The 21420-nt window shown below is 31.3% G+C and overlaps 1 protein-coding gene across 1 annotated transcript; it reads right to left on the reverse strand.

Annotated features, from left to right (window-relative positions):
* Positions 1–12410: 12410 nt before the first annotated feature.
* On the reverse strand, positions 12411–20238 carry LOC143080174 (neutral cholesterol ester hydrolase 1-like). The gene is made up of 5 exons (XM_076255899.1): positions 20033–20238; positions 18341–18457; positions 17273–17390; positions 15413–15476; positions 12411–13715 (listed from the first exon to the last, which is right to left on the reverse strand). The coding sequence occupies exons 1-5, from the start codon at positions 20180–20182 to the stop codon at positions 12905–12907; spliced, it is 1260 nt and encodes a 419-aa protein (XP_076112014.1). The 5' UTR covers positions 20183–20238; the 3' UTR covers positions 12411–12904.
* Between the last annotated feature and the right edge of the window lie 1182 nt (positions 20239–21420).

Genomic DNA, 21420 nt, shown 5'->3' on the forward strand with positions numbered 1-21420 from the left:
GAATTTTTAATCTTGTAAATCATTGTAAATTCCCCTAAATGTGTACTTGCCTTAAATTTCATCCTGAGACATGTTTATTCTGAACTTTGACATAACATATATCCTTCAGTCAGTTTTATCTAGTTTGTCTAAATTTTTACTTGTTTTTGTAAATGACCCTGTCAGTAACATTGTTAGCCATTGAAAAATAGTTTGCGTTTATTTGACTGTATTTTGATTGTGATACAATAAGATTCAAAACCTTCCAAGCTCTCTTTTCACATCCATATCGTTTGTTTTTATGTACCCATATAAGTTTGTTTGTTTTAAATGGATTGAAAAAGTAAGCCTTTATCTTTCAATATGGAGCATCATTAAACCTTTTAATTTAAATTTTGTTAAACATGGTTGTTTAATAGTGATTATTGTAAAGGTTGTACTTTTTTATGTTAAGATGGACTGTTGAACTTTTTGTAAATCTCTGCCTGAGCGTAAAGATCCTCATACATATTTCAATACTCTTGTTTTTCGTTGAATTATTCTATGGTTTTAAAAAAAAAGGCAGAAATGGGAAGTCTGCAGTATTTTTTTTAACATAAATACTGCCTTGTTTAATTTCATAACTTTTGATCAAACAGATAATACCAGTGGTTTAACATTATAATAAAGGCAAGCGGGCGTAATGGTACATATCATTTCAACAAATATTCTAGTATCTTAGATTACATGTAAAAAAGTAAAATAACTATTAACCATTTGACACTTAATGTTGCAGCATCTGAATCATAGACAAATATGAAATATGAATATGAATATGAAATATGAACAAAAAAATACCAACCCTTATAATAGTTAAAACGTAACAAACAGAATATTGTTAGCAGGCTATTATCGCCAAAACATATAGAATTTCAGTTACAAGTCTGCATGTGTTTTGCATTTTATGAGATATGAATGAAGTAATAATAGAGCAAAAGTAGTTTACATATATTCAAATTTCTAATCTAATTTGAAAATTCACATATCAAGACAACGAACAAACCGCGGGAATTGCACAAATCCAAAAAGAGCTATGTCGGATGTGTCGACAAGTAAGGCATGACAATTTATACACCGAAAAATTGCATAGCGTGAAAAGAACACAGTCTGAAAATTTACAGATCAGACGATTCAGGTTCCGGTATACAAATATTTTCAAACCATGCAAGCATGCTTCTAGTGAAACACTAGAAAGACACTTTGTACTTTTGATTTCAATCGCTTTTCTTCATAACTCTGTTTGATCACAGTTGTCAGGATATCGTGGGAAAAATTATGAGCGTAATATGTTAACTGAGATATAAAAACGTTAATGATATGACAGAGGGAATGTTTCTACTGAGAAGTTAACAATTGGAAAGTTGAAATCATCACGTTTATCATGAATTCAAGTTGAACCCGTCCATTGGTTTCAATATCGATAACAAAAGCAGATCTTATGGTTTTGTGATTAATCCCAAGTTTTCTAAAATGTGTGAATAATATGTGACATGACATCACCAATAAATCTGAGATTGAAATTCAAACGTAGAATGGTTTATCGAAAAACGTGTATGATGTCAGAGTGAACATTTCCTGCTATGTATGTATAAGAAACCATGTGATTAAAAAATTCAATTCATGATCAGGTGTTCAGTTTCAAAATATACGTCATAGTGAGTTTGTGAAATAAATTACTACCGTTATTTATATCAGTGTATGTAGACAGTTTAAGAACTGTTGCAATAACGATAGTATTACATGCGAAGTAAACTTGGTAATAAAGGCAATAAAGAGTACACATCTATTACTAAATTGCCTTAGGGTGAACAAAATTGTTACTATCTTAACGTAGATACATTGACGATATTATATCCGAGCTTCGACAAAAAGTAGGATAATGCCGCTACAAAGCAGCATTCGCATCCGTGAAGTGGAAAGGGATTAGTATAAGTTGAAATAACTTGTTTCCCAATTCACTATAAATAAAGATGCTTAAACTAAGATCCGGGCAGGTTTTATTGTTGTTGACAACCGGAACTCGCAAATAATAAACTGAATTATCACGTTCTAACAGATGCTAGTTTGTTATTGTCAAGGTAAAATCGGGACCTTAAATGAGACAAAGTAACCCTGGACATAAACTAAAGTCACGTCCGATAATAAACAACGAATGGGGGAAGTTGTGGGTACGACACATACAACATGTATGTGGTCATCTGTGAACTCATAACTGTCAACCGAATCAACAACAACAACAATACTTTATTTTAAGAGGGTTACACAGTTAGCTATCTAAATAATCTTCCCTTATGCCCTCATCATGAGAAATCAAACAAAATGCAAACATATACATTGCATACATTAGTATAAAAGTCAAGTATGATGATAATGTTCAATACAACTTGATAAAATGTGAAGAAAAAATAAACTTGATGACATGATCAGTTTTTAATATTATTGATACAGCTAGGTTGATTTCAATAAATGATCTGTTATTTTGTATTTAAAAGAATTAACATTTGTAATATTTCTTAACGGTATTGGCAAATTATTCCACAAGAATGGTCCAGAATACATAAAAGATTTTTTGAACAATTCAAAATGTTGTCCGTAAATGTCATGTCTTTATTTTTCCATTAAGAAACCTTTGATCGATTTTTTGTCTTATTAGCATCAATCCCCTATTGAGAAAAAGATAACGCGGAAATGGTAAAGTCCTGGAATGTTACAACTGGGAAATAAATATTCATTTTGTCCTGCATGACCTCGTTTTATAAACACAACTTGGACAGCTAGTCGACGTTTATCAACACCATCATACTTTTTATGAATGTTTATGCATCTGACGTTGTATTTTGGATTGTTTACTTTAAAATAGTAACTTAAATGGGAAATTCCCTGAAGGTAGTTGTAATTGTGTAGGATAAAAAAAAATCATGTCAGTGGGTCATACACAATAATGCATTTTCGCAGTTCAAAGGTATATGTCTATCCTTTTTATGAAAATATATGCTTGTCATTTTAAGTAACAACATATGCTGTGTTAATTAACAAATAGTTGACAGCTTCAAACTGAAAATCTACCGTATGACCATCTGATGACCATATATGTATCTTCTAACTGCCTTTCATATTTCAAACCACCTTAGATTAGAAATGAAAAGGAGTTATATGATGAATAAGGTAAAATCGGTTTTCAATTCTTTCAAAATACATGTATATTCAACATCAAAAACAAAAAATAGAAATTACTCATCCATTTCTATAATAACATATGAAAGGGATGTCACGATGGATACATTAAGGGATTAAAGGGGTATAACAAAGTACAAGTCAATATGCAACTGGTCTTTTAGTTTACAGGCGGATAAGCCTATAAATACAAAATCTAAGTATATTTCGACCGAATAGTGCATGATATCCGGTGTGTATATTGATCCGTCAAAAGCCTTCAAAATATTGGCAAGCATATATGAGCCATATACTTACGTCTTCGTTACAGTTAAAAAGGATAACCAAACAGATAAGACAGTATAACAGTCGACTTAAATCAAAATTTCAACTATCAATTGGTTCGAGAGAAAACAAAACGTACAAAGACAAGCCTAAAAATCAACTCATAGTTTTTAATAGCATTTTATTGGAAAAATACACGTTCGTACGATTAAATGATTGAAATGTTTTCTAGACATAAGGGAACTTAAGCTGATTGGTCCTATGGACCAGGTCAACAATTGTACCACTAGACGTCCGTCCTCATCGTTGTAGGTCAGATATCATTTCCTCTAAAGTAAACTTATGCTAACTATCCTATGGGTATTAAAATTACAGTTTGTTTGGGTTTTTTTCTTACTAAAAATTAACTAACATGACCAACAAGACTTAAAACATAAAATAATCTTACAATACAATTGACTGTCTAAAATCTAACCATACATGACATAGCAGCTGACTGAAACAAAAGTGTTATGAAAAAGTAAAATCACAAAAATACTAAACTCAGAGGAAAATCAATTCGGAAAGTCCATAATCACATGGCAAAATCAAATAACAAAACGCATCAAAAATGAATGGACAAAAACTGTCATATTCCTGACTTGGTACAGGCATTTTCAAATGTAGAAAATGGTGGATTGAAGCTGGTTTTATAGCTAGCTAAACCTCTTACTTGTATGACAGTCGCATCAAATTCCATGATATTGTCTCGATTGAATCAACGCCACAAAGTGAAGTCACAGGAAAATTTTAAAGAATAGGTTTATAATTATGTTATTTGATGTATTTTATAACAATAACATACTGAAATTTAATCAATATGAATTAAATTTATTTATTGAATTGATAAGACTTGGATTTGTCTCCCTTTTTATGTTTTTATTGTTGCAAGCGACACTAAAACCGGTTGTATAATACAAATTTTTCTGTTCATAAGCGATACGCAATTATCTCGTGCATTTATAGGCGGGAATTTCAATATAAAACCAGTTGTTTCGGTAATGTTATTTCATTCTTTAACAAACTGTAGACGGGTGCAAGGACAAAAAAGGATAAAACACACATTGAAGATAAGTACTTTTGAATTTATGTTATGCTATGTGAAGTCAAATTGTCATTTTGATTTAAATATTTAATTTTGTTTTATTTAATTACAATGAATTCTAGTGAACGAATTAAACATACGTTTTGGTTTTTTTTTAAATACTTTGAAAATACTTACGTTTTAAACGAATAGGTATACACTTATTTTATTATTTTGATTTCTTTTCATTGAATCATAGTTGTATATACATGAATGTCTTTCGCTAACTATAATATTATTTTAGTTTATCAATCTCGCCTTGCGTTTATTACTGCTTTGTGAGTATGATACTCTTAACATTTTATAGTTATTTTGCAAATTCATTGAATTAGTTTATTTCAAGTTTCACGTAAGTTTGCTATTCTGTAGGTTGTGTCGGCCATTACATTTTGCGTTTCTCAGTGTAATGTTACATATAAACGGCGCGTTATACATGTTTGTAATCTACAGCTAAACAGTTATGTTTTAAATGAGCAAGAATTTACACAAAACAAAATAGTTTTATTTTATAGTTAACATTACTTTAACTATGCACACGTGTTTAAACAAATTATTAACTGAATCCTTCAAATATAAGATTAAAATTTTCTTTGTATGAATATTAATAATTGTAATTGTCGATGTTCATTTATTGGATATGCCATTGTAATTTTCAATGTTAATTTGAATATAGGATGCCATTGTAATTGTCAATTTTCATTTAAATATAGGATGCCAAGACGTCGTAGACCAGCAAATAACCAAGCTGCGCCAGCGCGCAATTTAAGAAGGAGAGGGCCTCAATTGAATGAAAATGAACAACCTCCACAAAGACGTCGACGCAATGACCCACATGTTGAAGTTGTACAAGATTTGAACATGCCTAATCCTGTTCAGCCTAACCTTGATAATGACATTCAAGTTGCAGCACCTGTACCCCAGCCAATAGGTGAGGTTGATGATACTATAGTATTTGATGAACCTAATATGTTGCCAAATATAAATGAAACTGACATTTTCATTAGTCAAACAGTTAAAGAAAAAATTTGGCAATTTCAATATATTGACTTATCTATTATGCATAAAAGCAATTTCAGTAGTCAATTTGATAAGCAAAGTTATATAGGTTTAAATGAAGATGGTAGATTGATTACTCAAACAAATCTTTCAAAAAAGAAAACAATCATTAATATTGAGACCTGGACAGACGCTTTTTTAGCTTATTCACAAGTTTTGATTCAGAGACATCCAATGAAAGCTAGTCAACTGTTTGGTTACATAGTTATAATAAGGGGTGCAGCAGCTGACAGTACTATTGAAAAGTGGTACATGTATGATCAGCAATTTAGATTAAGAGTTGCAAGAAACCCTACAAAAAATTGGAATATAATTGATTCCCAATTATGGCTTCAAATAATGGCTATTGCTTCAACTAGTACGCATACTACGCAACAGCCACGCATTAACAAATGCTATGACTTTAATTTTAAAGGAGTTTGTTCTCGTAATGGTTGTTGGTTTAGTCATACATGTTTGAAATGCTCTTTGAATCACCCATCCATAAGATGTAGAAAAAGAATAGGTTTAGATAATAACTAGCCTAGGGCGATGGGTAATGGTAATAGAACTTTGGAATCAAAAGTTCCAAATGGCAACCGACGTTTTCAGCAAAATTCTTGAAATAACTAATTCCAAATATAATTATTATCGAAACTTTTTTTCATTTAAATTTCAGATAAAAAGAAATTTCAGTTTGACATATGGCAATTAGGCTTCTCGCCCATTAAAGTTGACATATTGGAAAATATGTTAACGGATTATCCAAATCTTTCTGATGCTACGTTATTATTAGATGGTTTTAAACAAGGGTTTAAATTAAATTACACGGGCCCAAGATATTCAAAGGAATTTGATAATTTATTATCTGTAAAAGAAAACCCCGAGGAGGCAATTAAAAAACTTCAAAGTGAAATAGACCTTGGTAGAATGGCTGGACCTTTTAATGAAAAGCCAATCTCTAATTTACGTTGCTCTCCCATTGGTTTAATACCAAAAAAGACTGGTGGTCTTAGATTAATAACACATTTGTCATATCCACCTAATTCCAGTGTTAATGATTACATAGATGAAATTTACACAAAAGTTAAATACTCTTCATTTGATAATGTAACACATATGGTTCAAAAATTAGGTAAAAATGCCCTTTTAGGTAAAAAAGATATTAAATCGGCATTTAGATTATTGAAAGTGTATCCAGGTGATTTTGACTTACTGGGCATTAAATTACTGGGTAAATATTATATAGATAAACAATGCCAATGGGTTGTTCGAAATCGAGTGCTGATTTTGAAAAATTTTCAACATTTTTACATTGGGCAGTATCAAAAAGAGCAAATTCAGATAATTTAGATCATTATTTAGATGATTTTCTTTTTGCTGGTGAGGCTGGTACTGACAATTGCAAGCATTTAATGTTGACTTTTGATGAAATTTGTAAGGAACTAGGCGTACCTATTGCAAATGAAAAAACCGAAGGTCCAACAACCATTATTGAATACCTTGGTTTAATAATTGATTCGCAGAATATGATGATAAAAATTCCTTTAGACAAAATTACGAAGTTGTTGGAATTAATAGATTTCTTTTCAAGTCAAAAGAAGGTTACGCTTAAGCACATGCAATCTTTAACTGGTTGCTTAGCATTTTGTACAAAAGCCTTGCCGTCAGGAAGGGCATTTAGCAGACGTTTATATAGTTCATTAAGTCAAGCAAAAAAGCCACACCATTTTATTCGAGTTTCAAATGGCATGAAAAAAGATTTATTAGTTTGGAAATCTTTTTTGACATTATTTAATGGGCATACATATATTCAGGATTTTGATTGGGTTAATAGTCCTGTTTTGGAATTGTTCACCGATGGCGCGGGTGGAAAACAATTAGGCTGTGGAGCCTTTTTGAATGGTTCATGGGCATGTTTAAAATGGCCAAGCAACTGGGCAAAAGACATTCTCTCTGATATCACTTATTTGGAAATAATTCCTATAGCTTTAGCAATCTTTTTATGGGGGGAGAAATTTACGAATAAAAAGATTCTTTTCCATTGTGATAATTCTGCCGTAGTGTCAATTCTAAATTCAAAAACATCAAAATCTGAACGAGTAATGTCAATTGTGAGAACAATTGTTTTGTGGACATTAAAATATAATTTTCAATTTAAAGCTATACATTTGTCTTCAGTAACCAATATAATAGCTGATTCTTTATCTCGTGGACAGTTAGAAAAATTCTAAAAGGCGGCCCCAGCAGCAGAAGTAGAACCTACACCAGTACCACAGGAATTCTGGGATCTATTGATTTAGAAGCGTCAAAACTCTTTAATGCGGCTTTTTCAAATAGCACGAAAAATGTTTATGAACAGGCTGAAAAGTCTTTCCACAAATTTCTTTTAGAATGCAAATTACAAATTATGTGGCCACCTAGTCTGGACTACATGATGAAATACATAGCTTATTTGTCCAAAAATAATTATGCGTCATCAACTTGCAGGTCTTACATTTCTGGTTTGTCTTTTAAACTAAAAGCAGAAAATTTTGAAGATATTACACAATCCTTTTTGATTAAAAAAATATTAACTGGGTTTGACAGATTGTATTCACGTCCTGACATCAGACAACCTATAACAGCTGAAATGATGACAAAAATGCCTAATGCATTATTACGAGTTTGTTTTTCTAATTATGAAAGCTATTTATTTTGGGCAGCATTTTCATTAGCATTTGGAGCATTTCTCAGAGTTAGGGAGATTACTATAAGATCTGTCAATGACATTGGGTATGTTTTGCAAAAAGATGATGTTACAATGGATTTTAACAAAAATGTTATCTATGTTACTATTCGCTTTTCAAAAACAGACCAAAGAGGTTTGACAACTACATTGGCTTTAAAATCAAACAGTAGCCTAATGAGTGCTCTATCAAATTACAATTCAGCAAGACCAAAACAAAACGGTCCTTACTTTTGTCATTTGGATGGGAAGGCAATGACTAGATATCAATTTCATTCAATTCTTACAAAAACATTACAATTTCTTGATTATGATGTTAAGAGATTCAATACCCATTCATTTAGAATAGGTGCAGCAACGCATGCATTTTTAAATGGAAAATCTGAAGAAGAAATAAAAAACATGGGTCGATGGAGATCCTCTTCATTCAAACGATACATTCGTATAAATTAATTATAATCTTTCAGCAATGAGAGACATATGGATTATTGGCTCCTTCATTATAAAAAGGGCTTCTGACCATACTGAAAACAGACCAACTGGAACTAATTTAGGCTTTGACAAAAAGGGATACAACATTATTTGGCTTGGTTTGTCGGGAATGAAATGGTTTAATGTGGACAGAACGATTGATGCCACTTTCAGTTGGAGAGGAGTCCCATCAATTTTAATTATTCATTGTGGTGGAAATGATTTAGTTAATTGTTGTAATGGTGAATTGTTGTTTCACATGAGAAGTACTTTTCATTTTTTAAAATGCACGATGCCGAATACATTAATTATATGGTCTTTTATTTTACCTCGTCTTAGTTGGAGGGTGCTTTAAATAATGATAAGATTGAAAAATCTAGACGTCGAATTAATAGAGGAGTAAGATCCTACATCAGTAAAATAGGTTGTAAAACTATTAAACATTTGGATTTTGAAGACAAACATCAAGCCTTATTTGATGCTGATGGTGTTCATCTTTCTTTTTTGGGAAATGATATTTTCATCAATACAATTCAAACTGCAATTGATCTATTTATTAATAATTCATCAAGAACTTTGTATCCTGATGAGTTATAATACTGAATTTAATTTGAGACTGCATTCATCGGTTTAATTTACAAATATTGTTGAATTACTTGTTGCTTTGTGCAACCAAACATTTAAAAAAAAAAATGCATTTGATTTAGTGTCTAATTTGAAGTATTTAATTTGAACATTTATGTAGTTACTTATGTACTGGATATTTAATTGATTTGTTACGTTGATTTAACGTTAATATTTAGTTGATTTGTTACGTTGATTTAACGTTAATATTTAGTTGATTTGTTACGTTGATTTAACGTTAATATTTAGTTGATTTGTTACGTTGATTTAACGTAACCATTTATTTGAATTGCTATTTTAATTTAATGTTGAAAATTATTTGTCATTGGCTTTAATTTGTATAAATTTATCTGGCGATGTTAACAAATTTTTGTTAACTTTGGCGGAATTTATCGTATTGTGGTGCTGGAAGCCCAGTTGTCACCTCTTCAGTAATGGTTGCCCTTTACTAAATCAATGAAAAACATTAATTATATTGTCATTGAATGATTTATTCTTTGGCCTTTTGAAAATCTAATTGTTGTTATGATTTAGTTGAAAAATTAAAGCCATGACAAAATTCGCCAATTCTAAAATAGTGTTGTTTTTATTCATAAGTCAAATAATCGAATCTAGAGACACAGAAACTGTTTGTATGTCATAGGAATTCACCATTTTGCTATATGTCGGTTTGGTAGTTTGATATCATATACAATAATGAAATTTATTCAATATGAATTAAATTTATTTATTGAATTGATAAGACTTGGATTTGTCTCCCTTTTTATGTTTTTTATTGTTGCAAGCGACACTAAAACCGGTTGTATAATACAAATTTTTCTGTTCATAAGCGATACGCAATTATCTCGTGCATTTATAGGCGGGAATTTCAATATAAAACCAGTTGTTTCGGTAATGTTATTTCATTCTTTAACAAACTGTAGACGGGTGCAAGGACAAAAACCCACCACACCCTACCCCAATTAAATATTTGTTTGCTGCCGTTATGATTTATAATTACAGATTTTGTATGCTGTCTTTACCAATCGTCATGGCTTTTAAACATGTTGACATTTGATGGATGATGATGTGATCTAACAAAGCTGAACATTACAAGCAATGTGTATGGCGGAATTTATCGTATTGTGGTGCTGGAAGCCCAGTTGTCACCTCTTCAGTACTGGTTGCCCTTTACTGAATCAATGAAAAACATTAATTATATTGTCATTGAATGATTTATTCTTTGGCCTTTTGAAAATCTAATTGTTGTTATGATTTTGTTGAAAAATTAAAGCCATGACAAAATTCGCCAATTCTAAAATAGTGTTGTTTTTATTCATAAGTCAAATAATCGAATCTAGAGACACAGAAACTGTTTGTATGTCATAGGAATTCACCATTTTGCTATATGTCGGTTTGGTAGTTTGATATCATATACAATAAATGTTATTAACATATGAATGTCAAGATCTACATTCTTTTTATATTTCATCAGATTCATCAGACGAAAATGAAAATATGAACCCATCAACTAATATAATCATTGTCAATAGCAGTTGTTTCCTTTAAATATCGATATGTAAACAATTATATTTTTCTGCGTAATATTTAGACAATGTTATATATAGACACATAATGTAATTAGCAAAAATGTGATACAAATTCTACCAAAATTATATTACTACTGAAACGATCAACCGAGTACTTTAGAGTTTTCGTTTGGTGTTTACATATCTCAGTTGCATTGATACGTTATGCTCATGCATATTCACACAATACGGACTTCCTTTACAGGAGTGTGCTCCTTACGCAGAAACTGCTCCAACAAAAGTACGAGGAAGAAAGATTAAAAATGACACTCCGTACATTTTATGGACCTCATCGCGAATTGGTTGATCCTACAATGTGTCTATGTCTAAACTAACTAAGGACATTTTTACCACGTCTTAGATTATGGTTAACCATTTACGTCGTCTGTTCTTTTAAGAACCGAACATGACCTATTCCAGAATATGACTGTTTTGTTGAGTGTGAATTCGGATTGCTATAAGACGTGTCACGGTATTTGTTCATCCAACATTCATGTATTTAGTTGGGATGTTGTATTTGTAATTCTGATCGGATATTGTTAAATGTCTTATCGTTTGTTGTTGTAATTCTTTTTTTTTTTCATTCGTATGTAAAAGTAAAGATATATGATTTTAGTTTAAATTAACTATAGGTACACGATTTATTTGTTTTACAGTTTGATTTAGAAGAAATACCGATATAGTTAGATAATACAATAATTCATCTAACTCTCACACAATTCTATATTAATATTTGTATGTTATTGTTATAAAATACATCAAATAACATAATTATAAACTTAATCTTTAAACTTTCCTGTAACTTCAATTTTGTGGCGTTGATACAATCGTGTGACGGCAGTTCGGAGTTCTTTTATGCTGTTCTTTTGTACTGTCCTAAATTATTTTACGTGCTCGTTGTTATTTTGTGGTTAACATGTCAAAATGTACTATCACCCTGAACAGCAGAGGTTATCAACAAAAATCAGCTCTGACAAGTAAATGTACCAATATGACTGAAACCGTCGTACTTATGAACTAAAATGACGATTTCTTTTACCAATTCTTACGTTATAATATATAAACCTTGAAACCAGCAAAATTATCTAAACTTCAGTATCCTAAAAAATAAGTGTGTCATTTGATGCTTAACATCAATTGACTCCTTACTTTCGCAATCTTAGCTTATATCATGAAAATTGTAATAGAAAATTAAAAAAATTAAAAATACCGAACTCCGAGGAAAACGCAAAACTGAATGACCCTAATCAAATGGCAAAATCAAACGTTCAGACACATCAAACGAATGGATAACAACTGTCATATTCCTGACTTGGTACAGCCATTTTCTGATGTACCTAATGGTGGACTCAACCTGGTTTTATAACTAGCATATAATAAACAATAGAAACTCTAAACAACCAACAATAACACCAAGGCAAGATATTACAAATTACTTACATTACTAAACTTATCAATTAACAGATTATTGGACAAACAAAATCGTTGCAATGATATATATTAAGTGAAAAAAAATATCATGATTGTTTATTTTGTCAAGACCACGATTCAGACTCCTAAAGGCCTCTTGGGATTATGTTTTTTGATAATTTTGCCTTCCAATGAGATTTTACTGATTGAAGTTTGTTTCAATAAAAAAAGAGTTCAAAAGTCTTTACGGTTGATTGTTTACATTATATATGTATATCATGTATATACGATTTTCTGTAACTTGTTGGAAAAGGTCAGGTAACACATTTAAAAATTCTTATTTCTGGTGTATTTTTCCCTATACATGATTGTAACAAAAGCACATGAATTCCTTTCAAATGCAAGTTCCATACATTATCCCTTTCTTGCTTCTGCTGTGGAGTTTGACTCATATCCACGTAAACAGCTTATTCTTTATTTATGAACATTTCAAACTCTGTAAGCTTCTCTTAAAGGTTTTGAAAGTCCATATACTTGATATCGCAAAAAATCCACCAATTCTTGTAAAGCTGCCTTAGCTTCATCTAAATGAAATATTCCTGATTCGTGTGAATATAGGAAAAATCCATGAAAAGCGTTTTTGTAGTGTTTAAGCTTTACTTTATTTCCAGCTCCATGTATCCTATTAGTATACATTACTGCCTCGTCTCGTAAAACATCGTATTGGGACGTGATTACATAGGCTTTCGGGATATCTTGCAGATTCTTGTGCATCATGGGTGATAAAGTCTCGTTTGTGATGTAGGTTTGAAGTCTCATAGCGACAACAAAATCATGTTGCCTTGGAATTATTGTAGTCCTATTAGTAATTTTCAAATATGTAGGCAGATGTTTTGCACTGTCAATTAGATTAAAATGCGATTGTACAGTTGATGGAAATAAATGTTTATTTTCAGTAATTTTGGATGAAAAAGCTATTGGCTGTCCAATGTAGAGTAACCAATGTAATGCCTCTCTTTCCGGGGACGTAATACCCGAAATAATGTCAACGTTGTCTTGGTATGACGGTGTTTGAAAATCTAGCATTTGTAAAACTGGGTTTATCAATATCTGAATCATGATTTTATTAGGGAAATGTCTCGCTACTGCAGCTGCAATACCTCCACCTGATCCATCGCCAGCAATTACAACTTTATTTGTATCTACATTAACACCACTCTTTCCCGCCAAAACTTGCCACGTGACATCTATACAATCAGAATATCCTGCTGGAAACGGGTATTCTGGTGCCTTCCTGTACCTTAAACAAACAACACATATATTGCATGGTAAACGATAATGAGTTGGAAGATATACAAATACAAATGATTAATTAAATATAAAACACAAAAATCTCCAAAGATCAGTTTTTATTGGCTGGTATTTAGATTTGCCTAAATATTTGTCTCAGGAAAATGTTGTAACAAAACACCTATTTTTACATCGGCAATAGTGCAATTTTTAGTGATAAGTTTGGTTAGAAATTTAATGACAAACCATTAAATAAACTCCAATATTATGTTATGTAATTCATGCAGTACCGTGGGGCTTTTGTTTACAAAAGAATTACATATTTTGAAAAACAAATAAAACAGACAGCAACCAGAATAGTGTAGACTCCTAAATTGGAAGAGGCAAATAATGGAGACTTTTCAAATGACAATGGTCTGTATCAAAAGTGTATTAAATATAACAGAATCAAGCTTCATTACATAACAAAGTCAACAGAACGGTTCCAATATGAGATTAACTTCTCGTGAAGACAATGTCTTATCATATATATTAAGCTTTTATTTCCAATCCGAAAATAGTATCGCACATATTACCGGGTAATATTTAAAGTGTCTAACATGCATGCTAACTTAGATCTTCGTTATTTATATGATACATCAATCCACAGAAATAAAGTCTGACAGCTGTTTATAACTGTACATACACAAGTAGAAAAATAGATGAATTTGAAATTAAGGTTAACAATTGAGCAATAAGGGCAAAACCCCCAAGTCTTAGTCCGTTCATTCGCGAGTGTTTTGGTGTAGCGTTTCATTTATTTTGCGGACCGTCGTTTGTCGTATCAAGATGGAGGAATACTCTATATAGAAGGTGTCTCAATTTTGCTATGTTCGTGCATTGCATTTTTTTATCCAGCTATTCAAATCCGTGAAATACAAACCAAATGAAGCCTTTTCAACCAAACCGCGATTACAATCGACACCAAAATAAACGATATACGGTAATACAAAGTATGATCAGCTACATATCAAGATCCAAAAAGACCAACCAAATGTGCAAGTATTAATCAATATAAGGACAACAATTTAACAAACAGATGACAATGTAGGGACCAATATCATGTCCATTTGTGTGTGTTCAAACAGGATACACGTTGAATGGTTATTGCTACATGTAGTATGAGATCTCTTATGATGTCCGTAGTACAAAATAAATTGAAATATGATCGTGGTTTTACAAATTAAATCATAATGACAAATTAAATGCAACACAGTACAAAGCGTTTTATACTTACAGACAAATTTATATTGTCAATCTATTTGTGTGTTAATGATATTAAAAAAGTCAATATGGTCAATACGCATGGTGTAGAAGTAGAACTTTCCAATTTCGAAAATATGAAGTTAATATACTCAGACCACAAAACAAGCCAACGGAATGGAGAAAGAAAGAAACCAATGTACCAATTTACAAGTAAAAGGTGGGAATTGGAAAATAGATTACGAATAATTTATAAGGATTGATTGGAATACATACGAATCTACTTTAAAACTTCATATAAGAGTAAATACAGAGTAAATAGTGTTAGTGTATTCTTCCCAACCATTAATATTCCACCAAAGATAGAATAAGTAATAATCAGTATAGATACTAGTTAACACTCATAGGTTAAATCTGTATCAGTTTAACTTTGATTATACCGGAAAGTGTCTAATCTTTACTTACTCAATTGCTATTACAATCATCTTTGTTCTATTAGACAAGTTTTCTAAGTAAGAGCTGTATGTATCTGAAATTGAATGTATGCGTGATATCAACGTCGTTTCATACTATAATACATACAAATAACAAGAACAAGGACTAAAACATGTACAAGAAGCAAAAAATGTTTACAGCAATAAAAAGTGTTTATTTCCTCAATTTGTTTTTGATTTCCTTTGAATTACAAAATATTGATTTCCTTGAACCACTAACTCGTGATAATTTAGAAAACTCTGGTAAATTCCCCCAATACAACGGGACTGCGGTGTGGTAGCTTGTGTCGCTATAGTAAAAATTCCCCTATACTCTTATTTTTTAACCGACATACAGAGTTAGTGGTCAAATGTTTGCTTTGATGTAGAGATGCGAATACCTACACCTTGGAATAAGTTTTGTCTATAATTATAGAAAACTATTTATTGCTATAAAAGATAGTGAAACCATATAGTTTCATATTGTATAATGATTAATATCCGTGCAAAAGTTATCATTCGTTCCTGATTTTTCCAAACTGACTGTTTTAAAATAGACTTGTATCCCTCTCCTGGCATATGTTATCCAAAGGAAAATTCAATTCAAATGAATATTTATCAATTCAGTATTAATCAATTAAGAAAGCTGTGTATCAAAAGACGAAGGATAAAAAGTGCATTATAATTCTTTGAAGAGATAGGTTAACTTGTCATGAAAATACAGATTTTAAATCACAAAATTTTGAAAATTAGCTTGAATTGAGAAATATCTCTCTCTCATACATAGCTCTGATTCCTTACCCGACTTTTTGTCATTTTTAGTTTAGGAGATCTTCATAATACTGATAAGCATTGGATTTTCAAACAGTTTGGCATCGAACATCATTGAAGAGACATGTTTGGTCGAAATGCGCATCTGTTACAGAAAAAAATGGTATCTTTAGGGTTGTTTCCCAGAATTTTTTTTCACAGTCAGGCCATTAAACTTAAAAGCCTTTCTACCTTTTCTTCATTTAACGGAACCGTCAATTCATGCTTGTACTTAGACGTTCTAACAATTTTTTATGTAATTTCAAACGTGTTTCAAAATTAAAGATGAATGAGAAATGCAGTTTTTCAATAGATTTAACAAACTGACTTTAAAAATTATCAAACAGTACAATACAAATCAAATTTGTGTTTGAAATAAAAAGCTTGGTATTGCTTTCCGAAGAAGAAACCACCTTTGTGTTGGTTAAAGATCCCCTCAATAGACTTATTTTAAAACAATAGTGTGGCCAACATATTTTTAATAGCAGTGTATACTTGGAGAACAGCATTTAGCATCTAGCTAAAACTATATGGTGTTTTATGACTATTATCAGTTTACATATGAAATAAGTGATTTTAAATAATAGACAAAAAAAATAAAAAAAATTAACAGTAAAAAGTAAGGATAAGTGGTATGATGCCAATAGGATAATTATCCACCAGTCAACAGAAAGTGGATGAATGTAATAAACTATATGCCACCGTAAGGCATTCAACAATAAGAAATGCTCATATCGTAAAGTAAGATATAAACATCATTTGATAGTTAAGATGTTGTAAAAAAAATCGAAAACTGATATGAGATAACTTATTTCACTCGCATTGATTACACAAACACATGATTTAAATCACGTCTGCATACAAATCATTCGCAGTGGCGCTTATTTTTAGTGTTGTTAGACAATGAAGTGTCGATGGCTGGCTGCGTGTTGTCTAAATCAAACTCTTCTATGACAGTGAACTTTGAGAAAGTTCCATCACTATATATGCAAGGTGGTCAGAATAGATGGTGAGAGGAGGCGTTCTGGTAATTGATACATACCTGTAGAAAACCATGTCCACCCTCCTCCGTGAACATAAATAATAGCCGGTAATGATCTTGTCACTTTGGTGGGCTGGATTATTTTAACTGGGACATTGGCTATTCTGGTATTGGTAACCTATGGAGGAAACGAACTACAGTTTGGATATGTTTAGCATGAATGTAGTAAGTGTGTTGTACAGATTGTTGGAATTGGGTTTTTTTAAATAAGAATTGTTATAGATTGAAACCGGCTTTGTGTTTTGCATTGAACTATTTATGAAACTATTTGATAGAAATGTACATTGTGAAACGGAAAAAATGCGTTAGATTAATAATGTCATCTTAAATTTACTTTCAACGGATCGATATTGTAAGTTAGGGAACAACTCGACTTACTATGGAAGCACATCAGGAACATGACAACAATGTATTTCCACCTAACAACTGGTTTAAAAAATCTAAATTCCGGCAGGAAAAAATGTTATTTTGAGAATTAAACTCGAAATCTTAACTTTTTCAAGCTTTAATTTATCTTCAACATTCTGACTTGACTTTAACTTGAAATTAAAAAGGCTAAATTCAATACAAACAATACAGTGATTAGTTCAAAAAAGTTTTAAGTTAACTTCGGATTTCAGATATAAAAATTTCAGCCTTTAAAAGTTTCATTAAAGATTTCGATCAGCAGTATCCCTAATAGGTTTCTATTATATCCTAAAATCCGAAATTAGATGATTCCAAAAAATATAACTGTCTTAGTCAACAAACTGCAATCATTTTAGTTTCAAAGTATTCAACACTAAAACTGTAATACTACCTAAAGATATTGTATTCAAAATATAAAATTTCATTTGTAGTATATCTATAACCTTAGAGAAGACGCAAACGAAATCATGGCGAGCAATAAAACCTCATGTTATTATTTTTTTTTAAATATTTGACTGATATATATATTCATTTATATTTTACCGGCCTGTCGAAACAAATTGTAGGGCAACAAACTTCTATAATTGTGTAACAAACATGTATGTTTTCATAAACTTATAGAAATGTCCTTCTATGTGGTCTTTTGGAGGTCGCAATTACCTGAACGTCCGGATTTTGACTGTAAACACCATTCATAACAAACCCAAAGCCATTGTTGACGATGGATTTGATTGGTTGGGAGGCTGGGTTTATATTCAGCATTAGGCATAGCTTCAACTGCAATGTAATGAAACAACGAGATCAGTGTATATACATTTGCTTGTTTTGTACCGGAAGACGCCTATAGTTCTGATTGGCAGAGGTGTTTGGCCTATATTTCAATTTGATGCATGTAATAGTCCAAAAAATCAGGAAGCAATGTGAAATATTCATTTATATCTGTTTAACAAACAAACACAACATATGTTTTGCAATTGTAAACTTCTTGACATACGTCATATACTGCTTTACATACATCTTCTTTGAGTGTTACTGAAATAGCAACATATAACTCAAGCATAAGTATACTAGTATATCATTCAAACTTTAAATTGTCATGCAGATCCGAAAAGATGAATTAGGTATAACATTTGTCACCTTGGCTCACATGCACTTGTTTCTATCCATGTGAAGGTCGACATTCACATGGATAGAAACAAGTCCCTGTGCTTTGACTCCCAAATCCAGTTCGTGCGTACTGCTTGCAAGTACCACACTCTTTGTATTTTAACGCACAATTTCAATAAGTTTGCGTAGTCCGTCTATATGATCTCTTTCGATTTCTTCCCCTTCAATTATATTTTTCTTTGTATTTTGGCAGACAAATCTCCATTGCTTGATCCTGTTTGATACACTCTGTAAAACCTATCTTTGGATTTTTCTTTTATTTGATCTTGTCCTGAATATGCCAGAAACATTTGCCACGGGATGTTAAAAATAACAATTAATAATATATATATATATATATATATATATATATATATATATATATATATATATATATATATATATATATATATATAGTGTGGTGAAACATGACTAACGATACTGATGAGTACATAAAAGTCATGGAAGTTTGTGCCGGGTTAATTGCCAATGCATCAACATTCATTATAGTCAGTACAGCACAAAACGGAAATCTCTTTACATGTGATCAACGCAATACTCGTAACTGAATAAAATTGAAAATGAAAATGAGGAATATGTCAAAGAAACGGCAACCAAACCAAAGAGCAGATAACAGCCGTAGGCCACCAATGGATATTCAACGCACAAATGATATCAGGCTTCCCGAAAGGGTAGTAGGCATACCTGCATCAAATTAGTCACTTCAGACTTAGCTAGCTTCGTTAAGTTTGTTAAGGGAATGAGAAGACATATGTAATAGCGAACATCTGTCAAAATTGTCGAAAATATTGATATAATTAAACCTTATTTGAATTTAATACGAGGGTAATAATCTTCTCAAACACGTGGCTCATCGTTTGTTTTATTTTACTCTTTCTACATTAACAAAGTAAACTGTCAAATCAAAAACTCAATTATTTGAAAGAAAGGAAAATTAATTATATAAGATTAAATGATGAAAAGCTGAGAGGGTGACATATCGAATTACATGTAAAACCCTCCGTTGGTTGGCGATATTTGTCTTGGACGACGATCTACTCTTTCCCTTTCTTACTTATTTAGAACGTACTTACATTATATATAATATTTTGCATATCGAATTATGGAAAGAAAGAAACAAAATATAAAAACTGATAATTTGTTTTATTTTTAACAATTTTAACACTTTGTTTTTATGATACTCACATAATAATTTGCTATCCTCCCTAATTCGTCTAATATCCTAACAACATTTGGTTGTTTAATATTGTCTGGTAACGGTCTGTTAAGAACTACATATACTCTATATGATGCAAAAACCACAAAAATAGTCAAGAACAGTAGAAAATTTCTCATTGCTATCCTTATAGATCAGTTTTAACCGTGGGTTTAACAAAGATTAAGAATTTAAGAAAATTCGTATACAAATTTATTATTTTTATCATTGCATTTTATCTTCAGTTAAACATGTAATAACAAAGATTTTTCCAAGGGCATATAAAACAAAATGTGGTTTAAATGGTTGGACATTTTTTTTTATTAACTAATGCATGTCGTTGAACGTTGACACTTTCATATTTAAGTTTTTTAAAGATAAAATTTATCAAAAAATGTTTATAAAAATATATTATATAAACGTTTATATAGGTATTATACAAATATCAAACCTAAGAATATATTTATCTGGCCTTAGTATTCATTGTTTGTATTTGTAAAATGATAGTGTTTGCTCTTTGACCTAAGATAATGAATTGAAGCATCCATTACATGCGATACGATTCGTTATTAATGTAATTTTATTTCCTACTGATTATTGTGACATACTAAGATTGGGCCTCGCTGGTCGAGTGGTCTAAAGATAAAAGTAGTGCAACTACTGTACCGCAGTCCTCTCAACACTAAAAGTTGTGAGTTCGAATCCTCCACGTGACTCCAATTACAAATTTACTAGGATAACCAGCAATGCTGATGAATATCGAGGTTCTCTTGTGTCACTCCTGCTTCCTCTATTAACAGGCCACCACGAAGAAGTCAATTATGCTGGAAATGTCGTTAAAATGCCGACAAATCAAATCAAACCATGTCGTAGAAAAAAGTATTTATTTAGTTTTGAGTTATCTTTCTTAGTATGTTCAACTGTTATGATTGGTAAGAACTGTGCCGTTGTTGTTTATAGCATAAAGTATATAAGATATACTAAAATTTAAAGTCGGGTATACATATAACAATATTATATGCATATAGTCAGAAAGAAAGAAAACAAACTAACCAGAGATCTGTTTAATATGCAAGTTTATGTGTACCATCTGGATGAAGAATAAAAATCGGGAATTATGTCAGTTGAAAAAAGAGCTACAAAGGGGAATGGAATTTGGCCATATGGTCCAAAAAATGAGTACCTGCTACGATTGTCTAACTGCAATTTGCCAAAACGGAAAAGTAGGTTTCAATATGACCGAACCTGGTTTAAATTTGTTTTAAACACAGCTTTGGGACGTACATATGTACGGACATACAGAGTGATAAGTGTAAAACTTAATGCCCCCTCCGCTAGGCAATAAAAAAACTTCTACTACATGTAGTACTAGTTTTAG

Source organism: Mytilus galloprovincialis, chromosome 6, assembly GCF_965363235.1.
Source record: "Mytilus galloprovincialis chromosome 6, xbMytGall1.hap1.1, whole genome shotgun sequence".
Lineage (NCBI taxonomy): Eukaryota > Metazoa > Mollusca > Bivalvia > Mytilida > Mytilidae > Mytilus > Mytilus galloprovincialis.

Bases quoted from the DNA above. Each gene is read 5' to 3' on its own strand.
- LOC143080174 (XM_076255899.1), bottom strand. From the start codon at position 20,182: ATGAGAAATTTTCTACTGTTCTTGACTATTTTTGTGGTTTTTGCATCA. The intron at 18,458-20,032 runs GTGAGTATCATA...ATTACATTGCAG, and splicing joins GGAGGATAGCAAATTATTAT to TTGAAGCTATGCCTAATGCT. The intron at 15,477-17,272 runs GTATGTATCAAT...ATTCAATTTCAG, and splicing joins GTGGACATGGTTTTCTACAG to ATACATACAGCTCTTACTTA.